Source organism: Zophobas morio, unplaced genomic scaffold (assembly GCF_036711695.1).
Source record: "Zophobas morio isolate AGI-343-1 ecotype UQ-CSIRO unplaced genomic scaffold, CSIRO_AGI_Zmor_V1 ptg000058l, whole genome shotgun sequence".
Lineage (NCBI taxonomy): Eukaryota > Metazoa > Arthropoda > Insecta > Coleoptera > Tenebrionidae > Zophobas > Zophobas morio.
Genome location: NW_026972163.1, coordinates 6,265,720 through 6,283,496, shown reverse-complemented (window position 1 = coordinate 6,283,496; position 17,777 = coordinate 6,265,720). Strand labels below are relative to the sequence as shown.

At 33.6% G+C, this 17,777-nt stretch overlaps 3 protein-coding genes across 3 annotated transcripts in view; 2 read left to right on the top strand and 1 right to left on the bottom strand.

The window, feature by feature from the left end:
• Positions 1-17,535, top strand: part of LOC135143294 (protein embryonic gonad-like) — a 73,846-nt gene extending 56,311 nt beyond the window's left edge. The window contains exon 3 of the mRNA XM_064075161.1: positions 16,551-17,535. Coding sequence (XP_063931231.1) covers positions 16,551-17,369 — 819 coding nt within the window. The 3' untranslated portion in view covers positions 17,370-17,535. The remainder of the gene's footprint in view (positions 1-16,550) is intronic.
• Positions 11,689-12,743, top strand: LOC135143354 (myb/SANT-like DNA-binding domain-containing protein 3). The gene is made up of 4 exons (XM_064075211.1): positions 11,689-11,891; positions 11,954-12,137; positions 12,194-12,377; positions 12,443-12,743. The coding sequence occupies exons 1-4, from the start codon at positions 11,818-11,820 to the stop codon at positions 12,724-12,726; spliced, it is 726 nt and encodes a 241-aa protein (XP_063931281.1). The 5' UTR covers positions 11,689-11,817; the 3' UTR covers positions 12,727-12,743.
• LOC135143416 (putative nuclease HARBI1) lies at positions 12,790-14,165 on the bottom strand. The gene has a single exon (XM_064075281.1). It carries the CDS (start codon positions 13,849-13,851, stop codon positions 12,790-12,792), a length of 1,062 nt encoding a protein of 353 aa, XP_063931351.1. The 5' UTR covers positions 13,852-14,165.
• Positions 17,536-17,777: the final 242 nt, after the last annotated feature.

Genomic DNA, 17,777 nt, shown 5'->3' with positions numbered 1-17,777 from the left:
GGAGTGATAGATCACAAGTACAGACTGATCATATTTTGTACATTTTAGATATGATTTATTCGGCACACTTTCGAGGTGACGTCATCAAGTTTTTGGAGGGGATAAGCAAATATATTTTGACTAAACATTTATTATGCTCTTTATGACCTTAAAACATCTGCAAGATTTCAGAGCATTCGGTTTTGTAGTTCCTGATTAAATCAATAAAATATATTTACGCATTCATTAATTTTTTTGAATCACCCTGTATATGCAAATCCAAAAAATATGAATGGAGTGATAAATTACAAGTACAGACTCATCATATTTTTACAGTTTAGAAGGATTTATTCGGCAAACTTTCGAGCTGACGTCATCAATTTTTTGGAGGGGATAAGCAAATATATTTTGACTAAACATTTATTATGCTCTTTATAACCTTAAAACATCTGCAAGATTTCAAAGCATTCGGTTTTGTAGTTTCTGAGTAAATCAGTAAAATAAATTTACGTTTTCATTAATTTTTTTGAGTCACCCTGTATATGCAAATCCAAAAAATATGAATGGAGTGATAGATCACAAGTACAGACTCATCATATTTTGTACATTTTAGATATGATTTATTCCACAAACTTTTGAGCTGACGTCATCAAGTTTTTGGAGGGGATAAGCAAATATTTTTTGACTAAAGATTTATGATGCTCTTTATAGCCTTAAAACATCTGCAACATTTCAAAGCATTCTGGTTAGCAGATTGAAAATTAAATTTCAGAATGTTGTTTTATAATTTTGATTTTTTTTCCAAAAATCTGGACGTTTCGGGTGAAAAGTCGATTCGGAGTTGTAAACTACATGTGTAGGACTATGTTATTTTATACAATTGAAAACCCATTTACTATGTACAATTTTGAAGTGACGTCATCGCATTAGTGGTGGGGATGATTAGACAAATTTTGGTTAGCGTTTTACCATCTACATCATATTCTTAATATAAGTACAAAATTTCACAACAATCGGTCCAGTACTTTCGGAGATTATCTGTCTAATAAAAATCCGGGACGGCAGACGGACAGACGGACGGACAGACGGACGGACAGACGGACGGACAGACGGACGGACAGACGGACGGACAGACGGACGGACAGACGGACGGACAGACGGACAGACAGACGGAAATGGGAGACCTATTTCTTCGTCTTCTAGGGGTCATGAAAGATCGAGAAAACGTAAAAGTAGAGATTCGGCCGACGGACTCGATTACAATACTTCCTTTGCTTACGCTCGGGAAGTAAAAATCAGGTTGGCCTTATATCTTCAAAACAAAGTCGATGGAAATTTAAATAAAATTCCAGAGGAAGGAGTTTTAATACTTTTATATGTGTACAACATTCCACTGAGTTCTGATAAACAGTTCTGGAAATATTTAGCTGCATCCATACTTTAAGGAACCCTGTATTATAAACAAATTATTGTCAGTATTTTACTACAATTGCAAAGAACGTTATGTAGTTTCTAAGACAAATTCTAAGGTTTCTATTTATATAAAAACGTCACAGATAAAAAAAATTGTGAGATAATGTAATATTAACAATAATGATCAATTCAGTTCTGATTAATTATACTCTCACGAAATTGTTTAGGAAAAATTTTGCTTTTTGTTAAATTTTCTTGGGGGCTAATTTCAAGTTGAATTTGCGATATCGAATTTCTGCTATGGAAGATGCGATGACAGTAGTTGCGATAGTGAATCGGAATCGCAAATCGCAACTGCTGTCATCGCATCTCTCAAATAGTAAGGAGACCTGCGATATCTCAAATTCAACTTGAAATAGGCTTCTTATTAATTATTTTCTATTATGAAAAGACTATTATGTAATCGGTATATATACTTCCCCAAAAAATTAACGCACCATTAATATTTCACCATTTATTTGAACAGTTGGCAATAATAAATAATAATCGAACGTATTAAATGTTTTTTCTTTTCATCAATTTTCTTCTTAAGTAAGCCTTTAAAAATGTAAATAATGCAAATGTTCCAAAAAAATCCAATTTCCAAACTGGTGCATTAATTTTGTGAGGAAGTGTATATTATAATTCTAAAATATTAAAGTCGTAGCTTTTTAAAAATGTTTGCAAATGTGCAAACACTGAGGACAGCAAAAGAAAAACGGTTTTAAATATTTGATATTTTTTAGTTGAAAGTATATACATTATTATTTGCTGAACAGATTTTGTAATTCTGGCGAAAACAAAAAAAAAACACAAAATTTGTAGGAATCAAAAGCAATTAAATTTGCTGACAAGTTGGTCGATAGAAATATACCTTTATTTTTAAATTTTTTCCATGAGGTCGTAGAGGTAGATTTTAATTTTTTTATTTAAAAAGCCCTGCTTCAAATGTCTCGTTCTTTATTTTATCGATGCAATTATTGAAGCTTATCATTTAGTATGCAGTTTTCTGGACAGAGTTATTTATTATGGACAACTGCTTAAAGTGACGCTTTTTTACTTCCCGAGCGTAAGCAAAGGAAGTATTGTAATCGAGTCCGTCGGCCGAATCTCTACTTTTACGTTTTCTCGATCTTTCATGACCCCTAGAAGACGAAGAAATAGGTCTCCCATTTCCGTCTGTCTGTCCGTCTGTCCGTCCGTCTGTCCGTCCGTCTGTCCGTCCGTCTGTCCGTCCGTCTGTCCGTCCGTCTGTCCGTCCGTCTGTCCGTCTGCCGTCCCGGATTTTTATTAGACAGATAATCTCCGAAAGTACTGGACCGATTGTTGTGAAATTTTGTACTTATATTAAGAATATGATGTAGATGGTAAAACGCTAACCAAAATTTGTCTAATCATCCCCACCACTAATGCGATGACGTCACTTCAAAATTGTACATAGTAAATGGGTTTTCAATTGTATAAAATAACATAGTCCTACACATGTAGTTTACAACTCCGAATCGACTTTTCACCCGAAACGTCCAGATTTTTGGAAAAAAAATCAAAATTATAAAACAACATTCTGAAATTTAATTTTCAATCTGCTAACCAGAATGCTTTGAAATGTTGCAGATGTTTTAAGGCTATAAAGAGCATCATAAATCTTTAGTCAAAAAATATTTGCTTATCCCCTCCAAAAACTTGATGACGTCAGCTCAAAAGTTTGTGGAATAAATCATATCTAAAATGTACAAAATATGATGAGTCTGTACTTGTGATCTATCACTCCATTCATATTTTTTGGATTTGCATATACAGGGTGACTCAAAAAAATTAATGAAAACGTAAATTTATTTTACTGATTTACTCAGAAACTACAAAACCGAATGCTTTGAAATCTTGCAGATGTTTTAAGGTTATAAAGAGCATAATAAATGTTTAGTCAAAATATATTTGCTTATCCCCTCCAAAAAATTGATGACGTCAGCTCGAAAGTTTGCCGAATAAATCCTTCTAAACTGTAAAAATATGATGAGTCTGTACTTGTAATTTATCACTCCATTCATATTTTTTGGATTTGCATATACAGGGTGATTCAAAAAAATTAATGAATGCGTAAATATATTTTATTGATTTAATCAGGAACTACAAAACCGAATGCTCTGAAATCTTGCAGATGTTTTAAGGTCATAAAGAGCATAATAAATGTTTAGTCAAAATATATTTGCTTATCCCCTCCAAAAACTTGATGACGTCACCTCGAAAGTGTGCCGAATAAATCATATCTAAAATGTACAAAATATGATCAGTCTGTACTTGTGATCTATCACTCCATTCATATTTTTTGGATTTGCATATACAGGGTGACTCAAAAAAATTAATGAATGCGTAAATTTATTTTTTTGATTTAATCATGAACTGCAAAACCGAATGCTTTGAAATCTTGCAGATGTTTTAAGGTTATAAAGAGCATAATAAATGTTTAGTCAAAATACATTTGCTTATCCCCTCCAAAAAATTGATGACGTCAGCTCGAAAGTTTGCCGAATAAATCCTATCTAAACTGTACAAAATATGATGAGTCTGTACTTGTGATTTATCACTCCATTGATTTTTTTTTGGATTTGCATATACAGGGTGACTCAAAAAAATTAATGAATGCGTAAATTTATTTTATTGATTTACTCAGGAACTACAAAACCGAATTCTTTAAAATCCACTGCGAAAAAAAAACATAATAGGCATGCAGTCGTCACGTTTCCGGCAGCGAGGGAAGTACTGTCTAAACTCTTTAGACCAATTTTTTGAATTTGAACCAGTAGTTTCTGAGATATGCGTGTTCAAATAAACAAAAGCTTCAGCTTTATTATATAAGTATAGATTATTTTCTCCACTAACTGTCAAATTTCGAAGACCCAGCAAGGCTTAATTTTTTGACTTGATATCCGTCAATTTGTCCGTTCAAGTACGCAATAAGCATTTATTTCCATTAACCTTACACCAATCTTCAAAAGCTCGATAAACCCCGTTGTACCTCATTTTTGAGTTTTTAGTAGCAGGTCCGTCACGCCCTAGATGCCTAAAGGAACCTGGTCCCAAATATTTCTATTGCAAAAGACTGACACAAAAAATGCAAAAATGACGGTTTTTCTTTATTTACTAATTCTTTGTGCTCTAATTAGAAACGAACGAAATGCACCACTAGATATTTATAGAAAAACAGATTTAATTTTTATTGTAATTAACGGTTTCAGAAAAATTGTGATACATAATTCGTCAGTAAAATATTCGCACTTGACTCGGAGCCTTAAATTACTCGGCACGAAGTGCTCGTATTGTAATAGAGCTCTCGCCAGTAGTGATCTATTTTCCTGACTTATGTAAATAACTATTATTTCATTCTGTGTCAATTTTGACTGCATTACGTCAATCGCGAGAGCCCGGTAAAATGTTTCTGTGACAACGCAATAAAGAAAAATAAAAGAACCATTTTTACTTCCCGAGCGTAAGCAAAGGAAGTATTGTAATCGAGTCTGTCGGTCGACTCTCCGTCTGTCTGCCGTCCCGGATTTTTATTAGACAGATAATCTCCGAAAGTACTGGACCGATTGTTGTGAAATTTTGTACTTATATTAGGAATATCATGTAGATGGTAAAACGTTAACCAAAATTTGTCTAATCATCCCCACCACTAATGCGATGACCTCACTTCAAAATTGTACATAGTAAATGGGTTTTAAATTGTATAAAATAACATAGTCCTACACATGTAGTTTACGACTCCGAATTGAGTTTTTACCCGAAAAGTCCAGATTTTTGGAAAAAAAATCAAAATTATAAAACAACATTTTGCCATTTAATTTTGAATTTGCTAATCCGAATGTTTTGAAATGTCGCAGATGTTTTAAGGCTATAAAGAGCATCATAAATCTTTAGTCAAAATATATTTGGTTATCCCCTCCAAAAACTTGATGACGTCAGCTCAAAAGTTTGCCGAATAAATCCTATCTAATCTGTACAGAATATGATGAGTCTGTACTTGTGATTTATGACTCCATTCATATTTTTTGGATTTGCATATACAGGGTGACTCAAAAAAATTAATGAATGCGTAAATGTATTTTACTGATTTACTCAGGAACTACAAAACCAAATGCTTTGAAATCTTGAAGATGTTTTAAAGTTGTCATAAGCATGGTAAGTTTTTGATCAAAATATATTTGCTCATCCCCCCAAAAAATGTATGACGTCACCACAAAATTTTGCTGAATAAATCCTGTCTAAAATGTGCAAAATATGATAGGTCTCTTCTTGTGGTTTATCATTCCATTCATATTTTTTGGATTTGCATATACAGGGTGACCCAAAAAAAATAATGAATGCGTAAATGTATCTTATTGATTTAATCAGGAACTATAGAACCGAATGTTTTGAAATCTTGCAAATGTTTTAAGGTTATAAAGAGCATAATAAATTTTTAGTCAAAATATATTTGGTTATCTTCTCCAAAAAACTGATGACGTCAGCTCAAAAGTTTACCGAATAAATTCTATCTAGAATATACAAAATATGATGAGTTTGTACTTGTAATTTATCATTCTATTCATATTTCTTTAATTTGCGTATACCGGGTGACTAAAAAAAAATGAATGCGTACATTTATTTTATTGGTTTACTCAGGAACTACAAAACCGAATGCTTTGAAATCTACTGCGAAAAAAAACATAATAGACATGCAGTCGTCACGTTTCCGACAGCGAGGGAAGTACTGTCTAAACTCTTTAGACCAATTTTTTTACACCCGCGAAAGTTCTCTAGAAATGTATAGTATGAAACTTGTGCAGAAAGTGCTTTATACACAAGGTTTATGCCATGGACGAATGCATATAAAGGACGAAGTGAGAGCTTAAATAAGTGATCCCGCGCCAAAATGCAGGAAAGCAATAAAAGGTGCTTCAGTGTGGCTGCCGCTCCAGTGGTGTATCATACAGGCAGCTCACATCTCAAAATTACATTAAATGAAAAATATAAATTTTTAAAATATCTAAAATTTGAATTTTACTTATAAAAATTTATTTTGTATAATACATATAATAATCAACAAAAAAACAAATTCACACAAGATTTTGAAATTTTGTAATATAATTAATGGGCGATTTTTGGAATATTGGCATATATGTATTAAAAAGTAAGAACATTAGTCAATAAGCATAATCTTATACTATTAAACGAGCAAAGTTTGGATACAGGGTGTCTCAGAAATAAGTACATTAATTTTAATCAGTTATAGAGCTCATTGGACTCAACAACTTTTTTTAGTAGAGTTTTGTCAAGAACTTTTTAATTATCAAGTTAAAAATTGTTAAAGTTATATCCCAATTAAGGCTACCCGCCCATGGATCCTAAGTCACCCATGGACACTAATAAAATTATTATAATTAATAATTATAATTTATGGTCAAAAACAGTTACTAGGATACGTATTTTCCCAATCTTGTCAATGTGACAAACATTTAGAGAGAAATTGAAAATCCTGCTCCCTAATGGCGTACGGAATTTCATCGGCCCAAATGTGGGTGTTGAACACCTTCCCTCGCGTAGCCGACCTCATCAGTTGATGGAATAAGAGATACAAAATTTGCTTGTTCGTTTATTTTTCTATTAACCCACTCACAAAAGTTTTGCCTACGTGGTAAGTCTGTTAGTTTCAATAACTGAACTTTCTGGTCCTGAAGGGGGTACATTTGTTCTCTGAGTATCCTCCAAATACTACTCTCCGATACATCACACTAGACAGTGATACGTGAAACGTGCTAGTGCCCGGTCGAGCTTCGACACTCTTCAAAACAGCCTCTTCAATATTAGCAATTCTATTACTACGTAACTTACCCCGATCCTGAGGTGCAGGTTTAAAAGATCCGTACTTTCGAAAATGCTGCAACGTTCTTAAAACTGCGCACATTTGGCAGACAATGATTTGGGAGGTTTTCTGAAAAAATTCGTTGGGCGCGAGTGCCGTTTCCCCGAGTTTCACCGTACGTTAAAACGATATCGGTGCATTCCAGATTTGAAAACAAAGCCATTTCAACACATTTCGTCTATAAATTAGAAATCTGTGCCAAACAAACTTTAAAGAGACAACGTTTAATAAAAACATTGACATAAAAATGATTGTCAGTGTCAAAACGGTTGCTAGGGTACCTTCTTCATTGTTGTAGTGTTGTTATTATTTAAGTTACTATTTGAGGTGAACATAGACGGCTCGTGAATATATGGGTGGGAAAATTCGAAATTCGACTTGAGTTTTCGAAAAAATGCTAGATAAAAAAGTTGTTCCGTTTCACGAGTTCTGTTACTGGTTAAAATTAATGTACTTATTTCTGAGACATATATAAATATATATCTATATATATAATGGGTTTCTCGAAAACGGCTCTAACGATTTCGATGAAATTTACAGGTTGGGGGTTTTTTGGGTCAAGAAATCGATTGATCGTAGTTTTAACTTCTGAAAATTACAGCTTCATATATTTTCAGCAATTTTCAGGCAGTGAATTATATTTGTTGCTAGGCAACATCAGATGACACTACACGAACACGAGACTGTTTTATAAGAGAAGTTTGGGTGACAGTCTGACAGTACGTTCGACGTACCTTTTTATCTTCAATTGTACGTACCGAAACATACTCCACTATATAGAGGACGTTAAAATTCACCTTCTGAGGTGAGAAAATTTACGGAAAACTAAACAGTGAGCGGATAAAAGCCACACGAAAGAGCGTTGAATTGAGGTTATTGTCAAGCATTCATTTCAGAGGTTCCATGGTCGAAGTCAAAATGTGATCGTTTTCCGGGATGGGACCGTATTATTTGAGTTTTTGGGCTCAACGTTTCGCACACTTTCGTAAATGGCATCTTCGGGAGCAGAGTTGAGATTGAGAAATTAGGAATAACGCAAAAGAGCACGGTAACTCAGTATGTTAACCACACCAGAGGCGAAACTCTTCTGGCAGTAAGAATGTGGTTGTGATCTTTTTCTAGAGTCGAGAGAGAGAACTAGGAAAAAGAAAAGAACGACACAGAGAGAACTTGGGTAATAAATGAGATTTTAATAAATGTCAAACAATAATTCCAGTTTTCTATTCTTTAATCTCTACATGTCACTCATCAGTATTTAAAACAAAGACTCCTTATGGAATTTCTTTTTTAATGTGTATTTTTAAGTAGCGCGTTTACTTCAAAATGCATACTATACGCATATTTATCTGTCCTAATCTGATCTAATACTACCAAACGAGCCGAATGAAGCTCGGTCAACCAGATATTAATTTTATTAAAGGCAATAAGTATTCTACATAGAGCCAATAGCATATTTAAAAAATTGGTCCAAAGCTATTTCGACAGAAATCCCTCACCATTGAAGTATAATCGGATAATTCCAGCTCTTTAAAACAATTACAAAATTTGATTTACGATTTTCGTTTTGTGGTAATGTCTGTAAAGTAATATTTAGAGCACTTAACCTACTTCAGCGGTAGGTAATAGCAGTCTGAAGCTCAAGGGTTTATTTATGGTTATACATCCAATGAATATCACGAAGAAATTAATTTGATTTGAATGAGTTTTTCTTCTCATAACAGAGGACTAAAGGTAATTCATTTACATAAATATTAATTGTACTATTATTAATATGATGAACATTTAAAGAAGGTAAATTGCCTAAGTTGCCTGTACTTTCGTCACGGTCAAATTCAAAGGATGTTCCTGGGCTTTCATTAGGATTGTTTTACAGGAGGTGGACCATCAAGCGTTGCAAATTTTAGTTGATTAATGTTTACACATCTATAGCAACGAAAATTTCAGTGGTAGTGCAAACTTTTAGTTTTTTTACTTTATTCGTGTTGTCAATGACAGTGCGAATAAAGTGTTGTTATAAACATTTTATTCATCCTTTCGATTAAACTACTGTTTTAGTAGCGAGATTTAACATACAAAATGAGCATTTTATTAGTGGAAATTGGAAAAAATTATTAATTAAACCACAGTCGAATGTTCAGAATATTCTTATTCTATCAATATTACATAAAGACGTGCGTGTTCTTACATTTTCGAGAAAAAGGGGTGATGCAATCTGAAATTGGACAATTAAAAATTTGTGATGACATCATTAAATGTAGGATTCCAAGGCGTGATACTCGTTTAAAAGACACATTCCAATTACAAATGCTTATTAAAAAAATCATCAATATATATATACCTATATTATTATATTGTGTAGCCTGTTCAACAATCTAGCAATGAGTGCGATATACATTATGATAATATGCATAGAATTACAGAGGCATTGCGGAAAAAGAGCACGGATTGGAGGATTTAGGTTAAATTTGTAATTTGGGGATTTAGCTTTAATTTGTAATTTAAGTAGATTAGATGTATAATATTTTTAATACACTAGTAGAGTTGTTATGTAGGATTGTTTTCGCTGTTATACAATTATAATATTATCCTGTGATTGAAACAAGAGTTCTGTATGGATAATAAACGATATTATTATTATTATTATTATCAACATTTTTGCAAGGACACGTGTATCAACTTGGTTTCCTGCAGTGTAATACTAAAAATAACAGTACTGTATTTCCAAAATTTTCTGGGAAAATGGAATGAGCCGTTCCTGATTTAATAAATGAAATAATTTGACCCATTCATTAATTTTTTTAAGCTACCTGTTTAAACAAATCTAAAAAATATTAATGGAATGATAAACCACAAGTAAAAAAAACTCATCATATTTTGCACATCTTGGTAGAATTTATTCGGCAAAATTTTGAAATAACATCATGAGTTTTTTGAGATAATAAACAGATATATTTTGATTAACGCTTTACCATCCTTACAATAACCTTAAAACGTCTTCAAAGTATTCAGTTTTGCAATTCTGGATTTAAGTATTCAATAAAATAAATTGACTGATTCATTAATTTCTTTGAAGCACATCTAAAAAATATTAATGCAATGATAAATCACAGGTATAGACTGAACATATTTTGCACACTTTAGATAGGATTTATTCCGCAAAATTTTGAGATGACATCACCAAGTTTTTGGGGTTGATAAACAGATACATTTTGATTAAAAATGTATGATGCTTTTTTTTCACTCCAGATCGTAGTGCGTCTTCAACGGATGTTTTTGACGGAATGATTGCTTTTACTGTGTCTCATTTCCGATAAAAAAGTCTATGTTTCTTGGGTAAGGACTACAGTTCTCTAAGCTGAAAACAGTGGCGAAATCTGCGTTTATGAAAAATTTCACCAAGCAAGAAGAGTATGATAAACCGTTTAAAAAAAATCTTACGTCATATAGCGCACGTTGTGTTCAAGTTATATATAAAATTTCATAACAAAATGTCTGTTAATAATGCACAGATATTACAGTCTGCAATTGTGTTTAAAATTCCATGCGTCAAACTTAGAGACTCCCCTTAATTCTTTATCGAAACATGACAGACTGACTTGATATTGTAGAAACGTGTAAGTATGGGAAGCCAACTTGATGTTTATATATGCAGTTACTGCTTTTCTTTCTTTTACCCTCCAAGACAAGCGAATCAAGTCGCTCATCCAACCACCTTTGTCAGAACCTTGTGGATTAAACCAGCTTTCGACCGAAATCGGTTCTTTCGTTTGGGAGCTACGGTGCAACAGCTACATACACTGATTATTTTGAAATGTCTCGTAAAACATAACTAAGAACCACTCCGATCAAACCAGCTTTCAAAAAAAAAAAACATTGAAATCAGTTCATCTCTTGGAGCTACGGTGCTACAGATACACCTCTCAGGAGTCGAAGTTGTAGCACCTTTCCTTTGAATTGAGGGGTTAATAATGAAATGCTGCGGCACTTTTTTCACGCTTCTATACTTTTGTCACGACTAAATAAGCACATATTTTAGGCACACAAATGAATCAAATAAACACTGATGTAGTAATGGCTGTAAAAAAATGTTAATTGCACAGATTCAAAATAAAAAAGAATATACCTTCGCGTTTAAAAAATAAGTAAGCAAATCTAATAGAACTCTATCTTCCTTGCTGAGGATAATTCTCTTAAAGGCCCGGTTGTATAAAAGCCTGTCAAGTTGGATGTCAGCTAACACTCTGTCAACTTTAACAGCTTGTTAACATTGGATTATTTGTGACACCGTTGTATAAACAATTTGCGGACGCTAGTTAACTGACAAACCTTTGACAACGAGTTAACATAGGATCACGTTCGAATACTAGAAATTTTATCGTTTACCAATTTACGTTGGTACGAGTTCCCGCGTTGACGTTTCCCTCCAAAACGTCGCTTCAATTTGTAACTTGCATTGTGTGGTATTGCCGTTTTGAGAAGATAAAATGCAAGATTTAACAAAAAGAACCCCCAATTTTTCTGCTAGGGAAAAAATTACATTTTTAGATATAGTTGAAAGGTAAGTATAACCTCGTTCGGTTTTACATGTCTGCTATATCCACTCCTCTTTCCCTGATTAAGGTATAAAGCTACTATTGAAAATAAAGGCACGTCATGTGTTATTAATGAGAAAAAAAACAGAGCGTGGGAGAAGATAACACATGAGTTTAATGCAGAGACTGAAGTGAGCAGGACCGTAAAACATTTGAAATTGCTCTACGCTAATTTGAAACGGAAAACACGAAAAGATGTCGCGGAGGAACATGTAAAAACTAAATTATTATCAAAAGACCATACTACGAATTTACTTATTGTTAACAGAAAGAACAATATTTAAAGGCAAAGGTGGTTGATGAGGAGGACAGGCGCGAACTTAATAGAACCGGTGGAGGCAATTATAAGCCGCAGTTGGATGAAACAGGCGCTCAAATTTTAGCTATAATAGAAGACCAAGTGCAACCTTTACCGAATTTTTTCGATGATGCTGCGAACTATTTTCATGATGGTAACAGCATATTTTACTCTCCAAAGTGTGTAATACCTTTAAGATCAACGCATTTATTATTGCAGTACCTACAGATATTCCTGGGTGTTCTGGTACTCAACTTCGGGCACCGACTCCTGATTTGGATCCTGGAGATGTACCAGTTACTCAGCCTGTGCCTGAGATAAGAGCCACAACATCGCGCCGTACCAGGATTAGAACAACGAGAAACAAAAAAGTCAATTACAAGGAATTATACTTCAAAAAAAAATATCAAATAGCTTGCTTCGAACTAAAATCCAAACGGCAGCTGCATGTTTTAGATTTAAAAATTAAACGTAAAGAGTTGGAAAATTTAAATGCAAAATAAAAATAATTTTTCATTCATATCGGCTTTTCTTTAACACAATTTTAACATACATTAAACAATAATTTAAAGGTCTGCAAACACTGAATTAATTAGGGCCACTCGAACTGCTGTGTTTTCGTTATTAAAAATGTGCAATTCTGGATCTTCATCAACATCTTGATCTTCACCTTCAAAAAATGCGTCCTTTTCTAGAATGCATATGTTATGTAGCACTGCACAAGCGACAATAATGTGGAGAGTTGATTGAAGTTTCATATTTAATCCTCTAGACAAACAAGGAAAACGTCGTTTCAGCACTCCAAAACACCTCTCAATACAATTTCTACTGGCCTTGTGAGCCGCATTGTATGCTCTCTCCATACGGTTTCTTGGATTCAGCAGTGGTGTCAGTAAATAACTGCGACATGGGTAACCATTATCACCTAATACAAAGTCTGTTCCGTATACGCCAGAAGCTAAATCAGCACACAGGGGTGAGTCATTGAAAATGGTGCTGTCGTGAACGGAACCAGGCCAACGAGCAATAATGTTTATGATTTTTAATTCTGAATCACAAACTCCCTGAACATTGATTGAGAAGTACCCTTTGCGGTTCCGAAATCGTTCGGCTTGCTCACCTCCTGGAGAGAGTATTTTGACGTGAGTGCAATCGAGAGCACCTATTACTTTCGGAAACCCACGAATGTTGTGAAATCCAGACTTAACTGAACGTCTTTCTTGGCCAGTTACTGGCATCTTAATGTAACGAGGTTTTAAAGCTGCTATAACATTACATACTCTGGTAATGATTCTACTGGTTGAAGATCTATGAATGCCAATATTGTCCCCGAGCACTTGTTGAAATGATGCACTTGCCAGAAATCGTAAAGTAACAAGGAGTTGCAATTTTGCAGAAATAGAGTGATTTCTTTTTGTTGCAGGTTCCAGGTGATGACCAATCAGATTGAGCAACTCGTTGAATGTGTTTTTGTTGATCCTATACCTTTCCTTGAAATTCATATCATCATATAGTTCAAAAGGATCCTTACGAACGAAAAAGCGTCTTGGACGGCGAATTCTTGCTGCTTGCAGTCTCCCTTCTTCATCGCTTTCGTCACTCAATGAAGACAAAGTAGATGCTGACATCTTCTATTGATTTGCATGAACAATTATGTTAAATACAACATATTACTACTGAATTACGTTTATTTTACCTCAAAACCTATCAGAAACCTTGTCCTTAAAACTTCAAGCAAACACAAAATCGCAACTTAATTGATGACGGATGACTAATTAGCTGACAGAAAGTTAACTAAGGTTTGACATGATGTTAACTTTGACGATAGCTTTATACAACCCAAATCCTGAGTTAACACAGGTTTGACATATTGTTAGTTAACACGCTGTTAACTGATTGTCAACTGCTTTATACAACACTTAACATTAGCAAACGAATTTAACATTGGTTTAACAACTTGTTAAAGTTGACAAAGGCTTTATACAACCGGGCCTAATTAATCTACAACTAAAATTTTGAAGTAATTGTTAGTTTCGAAAAGTGTTTATCTACCTATCTGTTTCCACTACCAAGACAACAAATGACGGAAATGTCAAAAATCTTATTTTAAAATTTTATGAGTTGCGAAACATTAAAAAAGACAAGAAATTATATTTGTCTGTTACAACAATTCTTTTAGCTATTACCCCAGAAATAAAAACAATACGTCGAAAAAGGTGTGTTGAAAATGTTTGGGTCATAGCTTTACTATCTTATGTATTGAGTCTAGATAGTTCTGCATCTATGAAATATTCAGATGTGCAGAAACGTGAGCGGAGTGATCATTAATATGTATTCAGTGTCATTATTGGTAAAACAACGCATAAATTTGTGCTCGTGTCGAGATTGGAATTTCAAGAAAAATTAATATTTTACACAGTATTAAAAAGGGAACAGGAAGAAGGTTGTGTGTTATGCAAAAATATATTATTTTCAAAACATAGATAAAATTGGTATCAGTATTATACTAGGCAAAAATTCCTGTATTTTCTGATACGTGCGTTTGCAATTGCCAAAAACATCTGTTCTGTTTTAAGAAAATGTGATGTGCGTATGACACGATAATAAAGGCCCTATAAATTAATTTATATTCCTCGCTTCTGAAGCATAATCATTACTCAGTATAGATGAACACTTATATAAAGTTTGGTTGGTGTCAAATAATCTTCACGATTTTTCTAGGGTACATTTGAAATTTATAAATAACTGGTTCGTAAATTTAAAGATTATTTAGCCAACTATCATTGACAGATGCAGAGTGACTAATTAATATTTGTGACTTTTTTGTCAGGTTGGTAACTTGTTTAAAATTTTATGATGACACACCTGACTGTCAAAGTGACATTTATGATAACTGCCATCGTCTCAACCAATCAACACATTTGTTAGGCCTGCTCGTGTCAAAATTGACAACTGTGAACTGATGTACTAGCGTGGATACCAACAATTCAGAATTGCGAACATAAAAATTTGCTTGAATCATTAGTAGCCACCCGGTAGCTAAACAAAGTAATACGAGATATTATTATTCGTGAGTTCTGAAACGCCTAGCAGACATTAAATAATGATTGTGTTACAATTTTTTTGTTAGCATTCACTCGAGAAGTAAATCTGAATAGGATGTATGCATAAAAGTTCATATTATTAGAACTGAAATTCAGGACTATTCACGAGAAGCTGCGTGCCAAAAAATTCAAGACAACAGAAATAAAATTGTAAAACCATCTTTGTATTTCATACCATTTTTTAAAGAAGTAAAGCAGTTATTTGTTTTGTTGCAATAACATTAACGCAATGCCAGATGCGACTGTGCTAAAATTGATGTTTCGGCAGGATTGATGCGAAACGTATTCAAACAACGGAAAAACTGATCTGATTTTGATATATGGTGAGTACAGAAAAAAATCGGCAATTGTTTTGGGTTTTGACGAGGGTTTGTTTTGAATCTGTTTTTGCTTTCAACCTAAAAATTGACGTTTATTTCCAAATGATTAAAACCAAATAAATAACTATGTTTTATTTAAAACATAATATAATAGTAAAAATATCAAAGACTGTTTGCAGTTGTATTGTTGGTTGCGTTTTGAATCTTTTAGGCTTGGAACTTCTTGTTAATAACCTATATATTCCTTCCAATAAAACTTGAACGGAGGATATGTATCCTATAATATGTATGATTGAAATAAGATTTTGTTGGTTGTATTAATTCAACATCCATAGAAATTCTTTCGCTTTTTGACGTGTGACCAATGTTAGGGTGTATTAAAGTCTTCTTGCCAACAACTGGATCAATTTTTTCATAACAACGTTGGTTGTATAGCTCCACCATTTCTTTGTTGAAGTTTAAAGAAATTTTGATAATCTATAATAAGTAATAACACTAATCAAAATATTACGCCATCCTAACAATTTAAATTAAACATTATTTAATTTTTGTTTCATCTTGCTGATTTGACATTACTATAAGCTTTGTGGTTCCCTTTTTTAAAACGCAAAACAATGATGGTGCAGTTCAAAAATATTATCGGAAATTTTTCTCAAAAGAAACAATGCAAGTTATAATTTTTAAAAATAGCCACTTAGGTTGTCATCAAGTTTCTACTTCGTTGTTTTTATTCTAACGTAGGTGATACATGTCCACATAGCAGTGACTTTAGAGAGTTGATATAGTGATTAAACTTTTTTGACTAAAGATTTCTTTACGTTTAGGCCGGTTGTTTTTTAACTTTAAAAATATTTGTTTTGTTTACCCTAACATCAAGACTAATCATTAATATCTCTATTTCAGTCCTTTTTTGGAAGAACGTACAACAACATCAGCTCAATATCAGAGTGCAAAAACAACGGAGAATGTGTGATCAACAAAAAAAATCGAACTGCATGCAAAGCCTGTCGTCTGCGAAAATGTCTTTTAGTAGGTATGTCCAAAAGCGGGTCTCGTTATGGTCGTCGATCGAACTGGTTCAAAATCCACTGCCTCCTTCAAGAACAACAACAGGCTGGTGTCAATATAGCGGCGGCGGCTAACCTACTTCGTCCACATCCTTACCTTACACCATTGTTTCAAAATTCCGTCCCAAGAACCGCTTCCAGAGAGACTAAGAGTTCAGAATCCGATAGTGGTGCTTCGTCGGCTGATATAGAAGAAGAAGTTCGTTCATCTAGTGCATTTAGTTATTTGAAACCTACCAATGATCGTGATTATTATACAATGAAAAAACTACCGTCACCGGCCAGTGATAGCGAGTGTTTTGACAGACGGAAATTTATTAGTGCTTTAGTTAACGCTCCCTCAGTTTCTCCGGCGTCACTTCCCTCTATTTCTCCTAGCGGGGGTTTTTCTAAATGGTTACCCCCACTTCATGGATTTACAGATCCTTCATCGTGGAAAGATCTGTGGACTAGAGGACCTTTCACAACTGTATCTTCTGCACCGGATCAGGTAGAACCCATTGATTTATCATTGAAAACACCAGAGTTAGTGACGACGATACCATCTTCTGAGAGTGATCAAGAACTTTGTATAGATGTTGGCGTTGATGAACCTTTAAAACCTGTGCCTTTAGACTTGACTTTAGACAGACCGGCCACTGATGTGACTAACTGAAATTTCAATCAATGAGGTTGTGATTTTTGTTTCTTGTTGTACTCGTATTATCATTTGTAGTTGTATAATTGTTCCTTTAAATTGCATCACTGTACAATAATGCTCAAATTTTTTTACTTTCGCTGGCTACTGTAGTCAATATAATTTGACATGTGCCTTACTGGAATAATACGTACCTATTTAATATAAAGGTGTAAATTTTATATTAAATTTGTATATTATTTACATAATGAGAGAATAGAAAGAGCTATGTATTTTTGACATCAACTATATGAGAGGATATATACATATTTGATGTTTATTTAAACGTTAGTTAATTCATTTAAGGCCAGTTAAAACGATATGTGATTTGATATATATTCTTAAGGTACGGAACTATTTTATGACTATTTTTTAAAGTTATTATAT

What these genes read in the sequence shown, in the direction of transcription:
- LOC135143416 (XM_064075281.1), bottom strand. Translation starts at nt 13,851, where the DNA reads ATGTCAGCATCTACTTTGTCTTCATTGAGTGACGAAAGCGATGAAGAA.
- LOC135143354 (XM_064075211.1), top strand. Translation starts at nt 11,818, where the DNA reads ATGCAAGATTTAACAAAAAGAACCCCCAATTTTTCTGCTAGGGAAAAA. An exon ending in AAGATGTCGCGGAGGAACAT is followed by an intron (nt 12,138 to 12,193) that starts GTAAAAACTAAA and finishes TATTGTTAACAG; the next exon opens with AAAGAACAATATTTAAAGGC. An exon ending in TGCGAACTATTTTCATGATG is followed by an intron (nt 12,378 to 12,442) that starts GTAACAGCATAT and finishes TTATTATTGCAG; the next exon opens with TACCTACAGATATTCCTGGG.